Source organism: Mustela nigripes, chromosome 13, assembly GCF_022355385.1.
Source record: "Mustela nigripes isolate SB6536 chromosome 13, MUSNIG.SB6536, whole genome shotgun sequence".
In the NCBI taxonomy this organism is placed as follows: Eukaryota; Metazoa; Chordata; class Mammalia; order Carnivora; family Mustelidae; genus Mustela; species Mustela nigripes.
The window spans coordinates 1,255,520-1,268,934 of NC_081569.1; the positions used below are offsets into that span (position 1 = coordinate 1,255,520).

The window sequence follows — 13,415 nt, forward strand, 5'->3', positions numbered from 1 at the left end:
CGGGGCAAGCGTGCGACCGGGTGCGAATGGCAAGTGACACCTGTGCCGCTCGGGGAGGGGCACAGACACGCGCATCCGCGGAGGGGGCCTCCTGCAGGAGAAGGCAGCCGGCCGCTCCCCATTACCTGTAGGCCCTGAACGGCCAGACTCCCAGATTCATGCTTTGTAAGGTCACTTGGACTGGAGTTTGGGAAACAGAGGACAGTGCCAGACTGTGGGCAAAAGAGGCCAGAAGTGGGTCAGGATCCTGCAAAGGCTGCGAGCCTGGACCCCGGGAGTGAGCGGACAGGGACAGGAGAGGGGAGGGGACGGGCGACAGCGGCACTCCAGAGGTGAACGCCACAGGCCCCGGCACAGGCGGGGCACGGGGGTGAGAGCAGCGTCTAGAAGATGCCCGGTTTCCGGGCACGAGCAAACCTCCCGCACAGAATCCCGGCTCCCACGCTGGGAGGCCATCTGCCAGCCCGCAGCCCATGGCGCGGTTCATTTCCAAAGCAGACACCACAAGCAAACAAGGAATTTCTAACCCATAGGACATTAGACCTTAAATCTTAAGTGATTGACACACAGAGACACGGAGATGGAAGTAAAGCATTTAAATCCTAAAAGGTCTTGGTCTAGACTGTCAAGAGCTACACAGACACGGACTCACAGGGGTTGCAAATGAAGTCATGATGAAGTGCTAGAACATTCCGGGGGGAACTGCGCACACACGGACAGGTCGGTGAACAGTCGCCGAGCCTGCCCAGCCTGTCCAAGACTGAGCAGGCCCAGGACAGGACGCGCTGAGACCGTGTCCCCATGGGGCGAGATCCCCGGCCCTCACCCTCGGTTGGGACCACAGCGCCACCCCAAATGCTGCAGAGACTTCCTGACACGTCGCCAACCAGCAAGACAGGCTGCAGATCACACCGTCATCGCCTGCGTTTTTATTCACGTCCTGCCCGGTTTGGGAAGGTGGTTTAGCATCAGCGACACTGGAAAGCAGGTGGTCTGGGACACAGCCCGGGCCGCGGGCGTCAGGGTTTAGGGGGACGGCTCTCGTACAGGACTTCGTCCACCTTCATGTCATTCTCATCCACGGGGACCTGCAGGCAGATCTGCTCCCGGAAGGCCAAGGCCATGGTGTAGGGCTCCACGTCCTGCTCCCGCAGACAGCGCTTCAGGTACGCGTCATAGTAGCCCCTGCCTCTCCCCAGGCGGTTCCCGTGCTCGTCGAAGCCGAGACCCGGCACGAAGATGAGATCGAGGCCCCCTGCGGGAGAGAGGAGCACAGGTGAGAGGGTGAACGGTTTCTGGAAGAGACGGACCCCTCAGGGTCTGCGTTCCGCTGTGGGATGACATCTACCCTCTCCTCAACTGATGAAGAAACACTCGACCGCTCTAGAAAATCCGGTGAGCACAGGTCAGAGAATCCGGGACGGACACTCAGTGGCTCTGGGAGCCCATCCCCATCTCTCCAGGCGTTCTCCTGTGTACACCTCGGACAACGTGGGTTTGCACCGTGGAAGCCCACGGCGACGTGGATGTGTTTTACAATAGGGGATAGTGCTGTAAATGCACTTCCTCGTTCTTACAATTTTCTTGACAATGTTTGCCTTCCTCTGGCTTAGTGCACTGCGGGATACAGCACACCACAGAGAGCGCACGAAAGACGTGATCGCCAACTGTGTGTGTCAACGGCAAGTCCTCCAGGCGACAGGCCGCTACTAGCAGGTACGCTCTGGAGGAGAAGAGACCCATGTGGATCTGCGGCCACATGGGGAGGGTGGCACCCCCAACCCCTGAGTAGTTCAAAGGTCAACCATATGTAAAAAAACGCCAGATTCTCAGACCCCATCCACACCTACAGAGAGTTTCCTTGGATAGCGACTAAGAACATTTTTTCTTTCTTTTTTAAAGCATCTCTGCGATCCCACACACCGACCAGGTTGGGGAGCCAGTGTCCCAGCACCGTGACAACTGGAGGGGCGAGAGAGGGTCCGAGAGAAGCTGCAACGGACGGAGCTGTCCTCCACGTCAGCGATCAGGCAGATGAGGACAGCGGTGGCGGGCGCCAAGGCCTGCCTGGCTGTCAGCTTCCCCGGACTCACAGGGGAGCAGGCTTCAGCCCAGACAGGGACACTTTAAAGGTACAAAAGGGGGCCTCAACTGTCCTCTGGCTGGGATCCTGCCAGGGAACACGGGGACCAGGAGTGGACACACATGATCGAGACAAAGCAGGTGGCCGGGACTCGGGGTGCAAGGCAGGGTCTTGGAGGCAACAAAACGCTGGCGACTGTGAGGGGTGTGGGGAGGTCCGTGAAGGAGGCAGGACTGACCGCGACGTGAGAGCTGCTCGGATTTGGTCAGTCCCACTGGGGGCCCTGCTAGCGTCCGGCAGCAGGTACGTGGGACCAGCACAAATCAAGAGCCACCGCACAAGCCCGACTCGGGGCTGGGCCCAGCGGCCTCCCCTGCTGGCTGCCTGACGGCTGTGTGGGAGCCTCTGGGCGACCTCGAGCTTGGCACGGACACACTCCCCAGGCAGCCCGCTGCCAAGAATGTCCCAGCTTGGAAGCCGTGACTCCTCGGGAACAGGGTGTTCAGGGAGAGGTGCTCAGACTGCCGGCCAGGCTGGCCCCCCGTGGGCCGCAGCTGCTCTGACTATGCGCAGACGTGCGGGGTGAGCCCAGCGCACACCTGCCAAGCGGTGCCTGCCAGAAGCCCGCAGAGCCCGCCTCCGACCGCTGTCGTGACCTTCCGTGTAAACCGGCTTGTCTTTCCTGGCCAAACCTGCTCGCGGGCCCTGGTCCCCGACTTTCACTTTCTTCCCTGACCCCGGCCTGCTCCTCCTCCTCCCATGGGATGAACGGGGGGGTGCATGCACGGGGACCGGGCTCACTCCGGGTCCTCCCGTGTTGCCAGAGCACGCTGGGGCTGAAAGCTCGGCTCCGTCATCTACACACGCACACACGCGCGCAAACACACGTGCACACACGCACGCACACACACACGTGCGCACACACGCGCACACACATCGTTTCCCAGGCTCCTGCCGGAGATGGAGCTCAGCCAGGATAAAACGAGCGAGTGTGTGACCCCCATCCCCGCAGAAGCTCTGCCAACTGCCTGAAAGCAACAGGGACAGGGACAGGGCGCCCCCGAGGCCTCGCCAGTGGGACAGGCCGTGTGCCGGCTGGTCGGGGAAGGACATGTGGGAACCTTGGTGGGACCTGGGTGTTTAAGGATGTGCCAGAACTGGGTTCAGGTATGTTTCAGAAAGTAAGGGAAGGTCGCAGGAGCAGAGTAACGGGGGCGGGGGGTGGGGGACACAGATAGGGCAGAAGGACCCCGTTGAGGAGCAGGGGTCACGAGAGAGGAGTCTGCCAGGTTGGGGTATGAAGGTTCGGGAGGTAGAGGCAAAGCGACCCCCTCAGGTTGGCAGAAAAACAACAAACAACCCAACCCCACCACAGACAGAGGACCTGAGCGGACAGTTCTCCAGAGAAGACCAGAAAGGGCCGAAAGACACGTGATCTCCGTACATTAATTTTGTATCTGGGACCTTACTGTAACCGTTTATCAATCCCAGCAATTTTCAGCTGGAGTCTCTCGGATTTTTATATATGGTACCATGTCGTCTGCAGACAGTGGAGGCTTTACTTCTTCCACCCCCGTGTGGATTTCTTTCTTTTTCTTGTCGGACTGCTGTGGTTAAAACACTCAGTACTACGTTGAATAACGCTGGTGAGAAGGGACATCCTCATCTTGTCCCTGATCGTGGGGGACAAGCTCTCCGTTCTTTCCCAGGGACGGATGCTGGCCGCAGGATTCTCCTCCACGGCCTTCACTGTGTGGAGGTTTGTGCACGCAGATCCACTTTGTTTAGAGCGGCCATCAGGAATAGGTGTTGGATTTTGTCAGAGGCTTTTTCTGCAGCTATCAGGGTGGCCACGATTTGTATTCTTCATTTTGCTCACGTGAGGACCGTGTGCGCTGACTGGGGAGTATGGAGCCGTCCACCATACGCCCCGGGATAAATCCCACTTGATCTCTGGGAGTGATGCTGTTACTGTGTCACTGAATGTGGTTCACCAGTGTTTTGTTGAGGACTTTGGTTCCTGTTCATCAGGGATCTCTTCTGTGTCTATAGTGTCTTTATCTGGGTTTGGTAGGAAGGTAATGCTGGCCTCTCAGAACGAATCTGGAAGCATTCCTTCCTCTTTTTTTGGAACATTCAAGGACAGTAAGTAGTAACTCGTCCTTAAACGTTTCATAGACTTTCTTGTAACTCATCTGTCCCTGGACTCTTGTTTATTGGGAGTTTTTTGTTTTTTCTGTTTTGTTTTTTTGTTTGTTTGTTTCGTTTTTGTTTCTGAAGTAGGTTCCATGCCTAGAGTGGAGCCCAACACCGGGCCTGAACTCACAACCTGACCATGACTGAGCTGAAATCATGAGTTGGACGCTCAACCAACAGGGCCACCCAGGGGCCCCAGGGGGCAGCTTCTTGTTTACCAACTCAATTTCGTTACTAGTAACTGCGCTGTTGAGACTTCCTGTGTCTCTCTGATTCAGTTTTGGAGCTAAGAGGCACAGAAGGAGATGTTCAATGTCACTCGTTACCGGGGAAATGCAGATCAATACCTCAACGACATGTCACCTCACGCCTGCTGGGATGGCCGTTTAAAATGCCGCATATAATGAATGTTGCTGAGGCCCTGGGGAGACGGGAACTCTGTGCATCGTTGCCGGGAGCATAAGAAGGTGCAGCACCTATGGACGACGGTGCAAACCTTCCCTACAAAATCAGAAGTGGAACAACTAGGTGTACTAGCCACAGAGCGCCCGTGGAACGCGGGTCTTGAAGAGGGCTTTGGGACCCCTGCTCAGAGCAGCCTCCCTCACAACAGTCCAGAGGCAGAAACACCCAAACGTCCGCTGACAGCTGCAGGGACAAGCACAGGGAGACTCACGCACGGGGTGCTACCCAGCCATGGAAGAAAGGAGCCCGCACCTGCTATGGATGCGGAAGGCACCAGGTTAATGAAATAAACCAGGTGCAGAAGGACAAGTACCGCAGGAGTCCCGCGCAGGCAGCGTCTGGGGTGGCCGAACTCGGACGTGCTGTGGGGTCACGGGAGCCGGGGAGGAGAAGACACGGGGGGCTTCCCTGGGTGCCGGCCTTACCAGGCAGGACGAGAAGACATGGCGGATGCCTGCCGTCCCGCACTGTGCCCAGAGCCAACGTGGACGCCACTCTGAAAATTCTGTTGAGAGAGTGGCTCTCGGGGCACCTGGGTGGCTCAGAGGGTTAAAGCCTCTGCCTTCGGCTCAGGGTCCTGGGATCGAGCCCCACATCGGGCTCTCTGCCTACTTGTGATCTCTGTCAAATAAAAAAAAGAGAGAGAGAGAGAATGGCTCTCACGTTATGTGTTACTTACCACATTTTTTTAATGCAAAGATACCAAAAGGAAAGCCAGGAGGAAATCAAGATTGCCACCCGTCAATACGTGAGGAAGGGAAGCCAGAATTTCAGAGCACCCACCTCCAGGCCACTAGAAGAAGAGAAGGAAGACAGGAGGCAGCGAGACAAGAAACTACCTTTCTTAAGTCCCTTGCAGTCCAGGTGGTCTCGCTCCCCCTAGTGTCACAGCCCCCACGTGCACTATAGCTCTCACGGCGCTCCCCTGGGTCTGGACGGAGGAGGCAAAGGGCCGGGAAGACGGTGAGTGTTACCTCGCAAGGTCGCTAGAAGCGAGCTCTACAATGAGTAAGCACGGAGAACGGCTCCGGGACTCTCAGGTGACAAGAGGCCGCGAGGAGGCCCTTCTCGGGCAGGAGTCCGACAATCTGTGTGGGGTGTTGCTGCTGGATCCGTGGCCAACAGGATGGGTAGCACGACTCCCTTCAACCGTGGGGTCACCTGTGGTCCCGGCTCCACGTCCTCAGAAGCCCGCTCTGGCCTGCGTCTACGTGACGAACCCAAGTGTCTTCCTGAAACACGGAGACTCCTTGCTTGACTTCATCTGTCTGCTGTCGCTACAAGTTCTTCCTGGGTCCTCCCCATCATCCCATGCGTGCCCCCACCTCCCCCACGCACACCCTGGGCTGCGTCACGCTGTCACAGCACGGTCCTGGATGCTTTCCCTCCCCAGAGGCGAGGCCCTGACAAGGCCTGAAGGTCACGCACAGGTTTAACAAGCTCCCCTTGCACCCACCGGTCCGACCCTGGGCCGTCCCCACTAGTGTGGGACCCCAGACCCTCCCGAACGCCCTGCAAGGTCAAAACCCGGCAGGGACAGCAGGAAAAATGCTTGGTCTGTGCACAAGTCCTCCAAGCGCCTCTGGTGGCTCTGTTTTCACCGCAGGCTCCATGCGAGAGGGCAGTGACGTAGGGCTCCACGCGCACGGAGACCCCACCTGATCCTGCTCAGTCGTGCGTGCCTCACAGACAGCCCCGCCGCACCGAACTGCACCTGCCGCTCAGAACGTGCGCCCCATATGGCCCGAGACTGCCCCACACAGTCATGAAGGTGGTTCTGCGCTCCAGGGCCAAGGCTGAGCTTCAGACCCACAACCTGCGTCTGCTCAGACCTCAGACCGGGACTCTCCTCCGTCTGGGCGGGCTCTAGACCGCCAGTGCCCCCTGGAGGCAGTCCATGGCAGCGACTCTGAGGTTCCTTCTCCATAGCTCTGCCTCTGTGAGGCTTTCCTGCTTCAGTCCCGAGCGGGGAGAAGCAGCTGGAAACAGTGCCCGCCGCAGAAGGCTGGCCATGACCGTGAGACTAGGTGATGCCTGTAAATGCCTCCGCCCAGGGCCAGGCCAGGCTGCGTCTGATGAGAGGCTGTTGCCAAGAGCGCTCCTTTTCTCATTAAGAAATGTCAGACATTGTTGCTCGAGCCCGGTAGCTGGGGAAGGGGTGGGGGTCTGCAGTCTTCCGGGGGATGCTCCAGCCGGAGCCTTCCCACCTCCCCTTGGAAGGGGCTCGCACCCGCGCTCTCAGCTCCGGGCATGGAAGGAGACCGGGGAGGGCTCTGTGCAGAACATTCCCCGTACAGTCAGAGAATAAACAATCCAGGCTCATGGCCACAGGGTCCTTACAATGACTTAACTCTGCCCCGTGGTCCAAAAGCAACCACGGACAGTCCGTGCACTAACGCATGTGGCTGTGCTCCAGGAAGGCTTAACCGGGGCCAGTGGCAGGTCCGCTGTGGCCCGTGGGCTGCTGGCTGCTGACCCCGCCCTAGAACATAAGGGAGGAGTTTCAGGGAGAAGGGACCGGAACGCTGGCAGTCAGGACGAGTACGGTCAGGACAGGAAAATACGCATTAGATTTGGCCACGATGAAAGCACAGGGGCAAGGGTGCACCCAGCGGGGACACGAGGACAGACACAGGGACACACGGACAGACACGGAGCTGCAGACCTTCATGCACCGAAACAGAAAGAACAGGAACTAGGCCCAGAAAGAAAACAAAGACAGAGGGTTTCCTCGGTGCCTAGACGGGCCCGGAAGCACCGCGCTCGGCGCTGAGGACAGTCCAGCAGCGCACGGCGTCCTCGTTCTCCCTGGCCGTGGAGGCGGCAGCTGGCCGCGGACCCTCTTCGGGCACCCTGACCTCTGACTCCTGCCCTGGGTGGCCTGTCCTTGCCCAATCCTGCAGAGAAGGCTGGAAATGAGGAGCCTCAGAGCCTGGGAGCCACGCAGCGCTGCTTCTTGCCCCTCTTCTCACTAGCGCAGGGCCGGGCCCGAATCTGCGGGCCGCCCCCTCCAGGTGCCACTGCACCACCGGCAGGGTGCCCGCCTGCACCAGTCTGCCCCAGCGCACGGTCCTCCTGCAAGCCCAGCGGGCGCCCGCCTCCAGGCCCTGCCTGTCTCGATCCCCCCCCAAACTCAGCCTTCATCCTGACTCCCCTTACTCAAAGCCTTGAGTTAATCAGAGTCTCTCAAAGACAACATCCAAGTTCTCTGACTGGGTCAGGGGCGGGACCCACACACCTCAGCCCCATCACGGCTCCAGCACGGTCTGTCCTGAAACACAGGCATTCCTGTTACAACGAAGGGCCCACCGCCCCACAGCCCGGCCCCATGAGCTCCTGCGGGCCAGTCTCGACTCCTGCTATGCTGTTCTCCACGCTGGCAAGGTCCTCTAATCGCTGTGTTGACCTGTCTGGTCGCGACAGTCCCAATGTGCACAAACCTCAGTTAAACGTCCACACACGCCCCCTGCCCATGAACTGCAGTGTGGCCTGCCCTTATCCGACACGGCGAGGAGGGGGAGGAGTCCCTTCCTCGCCTTCTGGGGACAGTTGTCTCCTTTTCCCAGAACGATGCCAGGTCCGGTTCTATTTCCTAGGAGAGAAGCCAGAGTGAGGACAGAGCGACATCTGACTAGATCCAAGTGGTCTCTGTTCGCGCCTCCCATGCACGGACTCTTCCCCACAGTCCGGCTTCTAGAAGGGAAGAGAAGGAGCAGGGGCTCCGTGTCTTCCACGCCCATGACGGGGCAAGTGCCATGCCACACGCCAGGGGGAGGGGGTGACTAGATCAGCTGCTCAGTACATCCACAGGGTGAGGGAGGAGGCCAGGGCTCACGCGCCCAGTTCACGAACAGAGACCCGAGCTCCATGCTCAGAGAACCCAAACACCGCCTTAGCTCCAAAGAGAAACAACTGAGGGCTGCCACCCGGGGGGCACCGCTCCTGCTGCCAAGGGCACCAGCGGGGCCAGGCACAGGGATGGAGGAAGCACCAGGAGGGCCTGAGTCCCAGCGCCAGCTCGTAGTAGCCGGGAGACGTCCGTCAAACTGCATCGACCAGAAACCCGAGGTGGACAGCACGTGAGGACGTAAAGAGTTTCTCAGCTATTCAAGCCACATGTCAACTTAACCGGTGGCTGTGAGCAGAGTCCCTGGCCTGTAGCTCATGACAGACAAGGAGCCAAAATCCTGAAATAAAATCCAGAACCAGAAGTTCAGGAAGGCTCTTGCCGCAGAACTCTCAGAAATCGATACCAGATACCAGATGCTTTGAGCTCATCGGGGTGCCTCTGAAAAAACAGAGGGACACAGGAGCCCTCCCCCGGGTCCCCTGTCCTGGTGCACAGGGTCCCGCAGTCACGGGATCACAGTACAAACACGCACATCGGTTCCAAGCGTTTACCTCCCTGTAGGCGCGGGCTGCCCTAGAGGGACGCCGAGGAGACCACCTCGGTCGGGCAGAGAGCTGGCTGTACACTGTAAACGCAGCGCCGTTCACCCGCCCTGCTACGTCACAGGCCATTCTGGCCCTTTGGGACCCTCCATGCAGAATCAAATATACTGTAGTAAAAGCCATCTTTTTTATTATTGGAGCATCTGGGTGGCTCAGGAGGTTAAGTGTCTGCCTTTGGCTCGGGTCATGATCTCAGGGTCATGGGATTGAGTCCCGTGTGGGGCTCTCTGCTCTGTGGGGAGCCTGCTTCTCCCTCTACCGCTCCCCCTGCTTATGCTCTCTCTCCTCCTTTCTGTTGAATAAATAAATAAAATCTTTAAAAAAAAAAAAAAAGATTTTATTTATTCAGAGAGAGTCACAAGCAGAGGAAGGGGCAGAGAGAGAAACCCGAAGCTGACTTCCCGCTGAGTGCAGAGCCCAACACGGGACTCACTCTCATGCTTCTGAGATCGTGACCTGAGCCAAAATCAGGACTCAGATGCTCAACCGACTGAGCCCTCCCCAAGCACCCCAAAAATCATCTTTGAAAGACAATCATCTGTGATTGATCATTTCTGTGTTGTTACTCTAAAATCCACTCTTTGAACACAGGGCCTAACGCTTATGTCTAAATACAGGGACTGTCCTTGTCACGGGAGCATGGGAACCCACACCGGCCACAGGAGCCATTCCCTCCGTGCCCCCAGGCAGGCCACCGCTCATCTGCTAACGAGGTCTTTAGGATGTGAGACGGTCTCTGCATGCCTTTGAGTTAAACCTAAGTGTTGATGAGTTCGAGGCTTTCATTCAGCCCTGTGAACACGGACTACGTGTCCAAATGAACAAAGAGGAGATGACGGGAATCAGACTCTTCTAGAAGGGCCGAAAGCCAAGACAGAAGCAGCGTGGGTGGTATTTGGTGACGGAGCTGCTGAGAGTGTCACCAAAGGCACCCCCTCCCAGCCGACCCAGGGAGCCTAGAAAACCTCAGGGACAACAGCACGGAAGCTGAGCTAAGGTGAACTATGAAGGCCGATCAGCCCCTAGAATACGGCTGAGCCTCTTCAGGACAGCTCGGGAAGGGTCCAAAGAAAACCGGCGATAGGGACCGGCTCTGGAGAAGCAAATTGGGGGGGAGGAGGACCTCCCTCGTCTCAGTCCGTCCTTCTGCTGTTTGGATTTTTTACCACATTCGTAGGTAACCAAAAATTTTTAAAAGACTTATTTATTTGAGAGAGCGAGCGACAGAGAGCATGAGTGAGGAAAGGGACAACGGGAAAGGGAGAGAGAGAATCTCACACAGGCTCCCCACTGAGTGCAGAGCCCGGCCTGGGGCTCGATCCCAAGACTCCAAGATCACAACCTGAGCTGAAATCAAGAGTGAGATGCTTAACCAACTGAGCCACCCAAAAACCCTCCCCCCAGATATTTTTTTAAAAATCCTTTGGAAGTATCGACCCTCAAACATTTCCAGGACGAGGGCCTTGGAGGCCATCTGACGTGGCAGGCGAGCGTCCTTCCAGAGAGAACACCGCATGGGGACACTGACCTACCAGTGAATTGCCAAGGAAGATATTGCTCAAGTTGCCTGTCTCCCCCTAAAACTCGGTGTCCTCTCCCTAAGATAGAAACCATACCACCACCTGAGGCGGGGGTGTCCAAACGAGCAGAGGCGGCACGGGAAGGAGCTAGCAGGTACTCAGCAAACACATGGTTGGTAAACTCTGGGCACGAGTGTAACCCGTTCTCTTCACAGTGACTCCGAAAGTCACTTTTTCTCCAGGAATGCAAACATGTGTAACAGGAATGCTGGGCCAGGGGAGGAGGGGTGACTCTCTAGAGCCACCTGCTGTCACAGTGAGAACCGTGCAGGCCAGAGATGCCCCAGGTCAGCCAGCACAGAGCAGGGAGCCAGGGGGACTCACAAACATGCCATCCCCGAAACAGGTGTCCCAGAAAATATGTTCCCCATTCCACCGGGGCTCTCTCTTTGCCCAGGCCCCTAGAGGAGAATCTGCTTACAAATCCAGGAAATTAGAGTCACTCTTTGACAACCCCATTTAAAAACCACGTAAGTGCCAGATGCTGTGCCAGAACATGACTGGCCAGATGACCTCCCAGTGTCTCCCCAACAGCCCCGCGAGGGTGGGAATTACTATCCCGGCTCTTCAGATAGGAAAACCAAGGCTCAAAGAGAGCACGCATCTGCCCAAGGCCATACAGGCGGGAAATGCGAGGGCCGGAGTGTGGGCGCTGATTTCCCAGGGCTCACAAGGTGCAGAAGGTCTTTGTTCCCTGCCTGGAAGGATAAAGCAGACAAGGGATGTGCTCCTTACCAGCCCTGGTTGGGGGAGGGGAGTCAGTCCAGCGGACACAACCATGTCTCAGTCAGGTTAAGGTCATGGTGAGAGGCAGACAGCACAGTCGAACTGGGGAAATTCCAGCAGGGAGTGCGGGAGGGAGCGGTCGGAGGGCAGGCGGGGCAGGAGCCTTGGCCACCCCCAGGCCCGCAGGTAGAGAGGTGAGAGCGGGGAGGGCAAGGCTCTGGGTACTGAGAGCTGTAGCCAGAGGGGCTGCTGGCCGGGATGGGGGTCTGGGCAGGGGAAGCACCGAGGGCAGGGGCAGGAGGGAGCAAACACCCAGCTCTCCCTCCCACGGCCTATGGTTTCTGTCAGGGCCTCCCACAGGCTGAAGACCCAGAAGCCAGGACCAGGTGCCTCTGATGTGGTCCACGAAGGGGGACTTCCCCCGCACCAAGCAAGTGACAGAGACAGACAGCTGCTTGGGCGGGGAGGGGATTTGCACTGGGACCCAACAAACAATTTATATGCGCCTGTGATCCGTGCTTACTTCCGGGTTTGGGGAACTGGATGTGTTTATTATTTCTTTACATGCCTCGGCACTGCTTGAGTAAGTCTCATCTTTATCGTCAGAAGAAAGCTCTCTTCCTTTAGAACAAGAAATCCTTTCAGAGCCCTCAGAAAACCTCTGCGTCTCCCTCTGAAAATGCACTTCAAACACGTTTGCTTTTTTAGGTATATCCTTTACTGTATCGTAAAGCTGGCTAGCATGACGTACAAAAAATAAGCCAAAACTTAATAATAAACTTAATAAATGACTAAAAGTCCTTGGGAAATTATCCTTTCATTTGCATTTCTCAAATCATCAATAGGACCAACAGCAAGTGAGGCACTAAGGACCCGAGAGGTAGCAGTGACATCCCCCCACCAGAGGACGGGGCTCAGCCAACCACAGCCGGGGTCAGATCTGGCCCATCGCCTGCTGTTGTAAACTAAGTTTCATTCTTTCTTTTTTATTTTATTTTATTTTATTTTATTTTATTTTATTTTATTTATTTGAGAGAGAAAGTGAGAGAGACTAACAGGGAGAAGCAGACTCCCACTGAGCAGGGAGCCTGATACAGGCTCGATCCTAGGACCCTGAGATCGCGACCTGAGCAGAAGGCAGAGGCCTTAGCGACTGAGCCCCCCAGGTGCCCTGTAAATCAAGTTTCAATGGAACACAGCCACGCTCCGCATCCACACAGAAACAGCAAGCTGCATGGTCACAGCAGATAACGGAGGGCGCACGGAGCCCTAAATATTAACCACTGCGCCCTTTACAGAAACCATTTGCCATGCCTGCCCAACTTTAGAACATCCCCTGTAGGTTACAAAGGAAAAATGGTAACAATGTACCTCTACGAAGGAGAAAGGGCAACAATGTACCCTTACAAAGAAGAACCCATAAGGGCTACTGTTAGAAAGGAGAAAGGGCAACAATGAACCCCTACAAAGGAGAAACAGTAGCCCTGGGGCCGCTACAAAGTTGCAACAGTAACAGCACAGCGCAGCTCCTCCCCACCGAGCAGACGCAGACCACAATCAGTCCTACTGGAGAAAGAGAATTAAACTGAACCCCAGACGTGCAGAAGGCTGTGCGGGAGATGGAACTGCGGCAGCGGCCTCATCCAAATGGCTCTCAGGGTCACATTCATTCTGGCTCCAAGCCTGTGACACTGTCCCTGCTGCTGGTCACCACGGAGCCCCTCGGAAGGCCTCTCCCACTGAGAAGACGCTGCGGGACGTCCTGTGATCCCCGCTAACTTCCGGCAGCCTCCAGCCGTGCGCGGCCCCTCGGCCACCTGCAACACCAGTGGACGGAACAATTCCATTTCTCAGCTCGGTTTACGAGCAAAGCTTAGCGGTTTGGAGGACTTCAAGGACAATTCCTCATCCAT

At 56.9% G+C, this 13,415-nt stretch overlaps 1 protein-coding gene across 2 annotated transcripts in view; it reads right to left on the reverse strand.

Moving 5' to 3' along the window:
* Positions 1-906: 906 nt before the first annotated feature.
* The window catches only part of MTHFS (methenyltetrahydrofolate synthetase), a 35,543-nt gene continuing 23,034 nt past the window's right edge, over positions 907-13,415 (reverse strand). For both annotated transcript variants that reach the window (XM_059371410.1, XM_059371412.1), the window contains exon 3: positions 907-1,255. In XM_059371410.1, the coding sequence (XP_059227393.1) occupies positions 1,020-1,255 (236 nt within the window). In that variant the 3' untranslated portion in view covers positions 907-1,019. The remainder of the gene's footprint in view (positions 1,256-13,415) is intronic.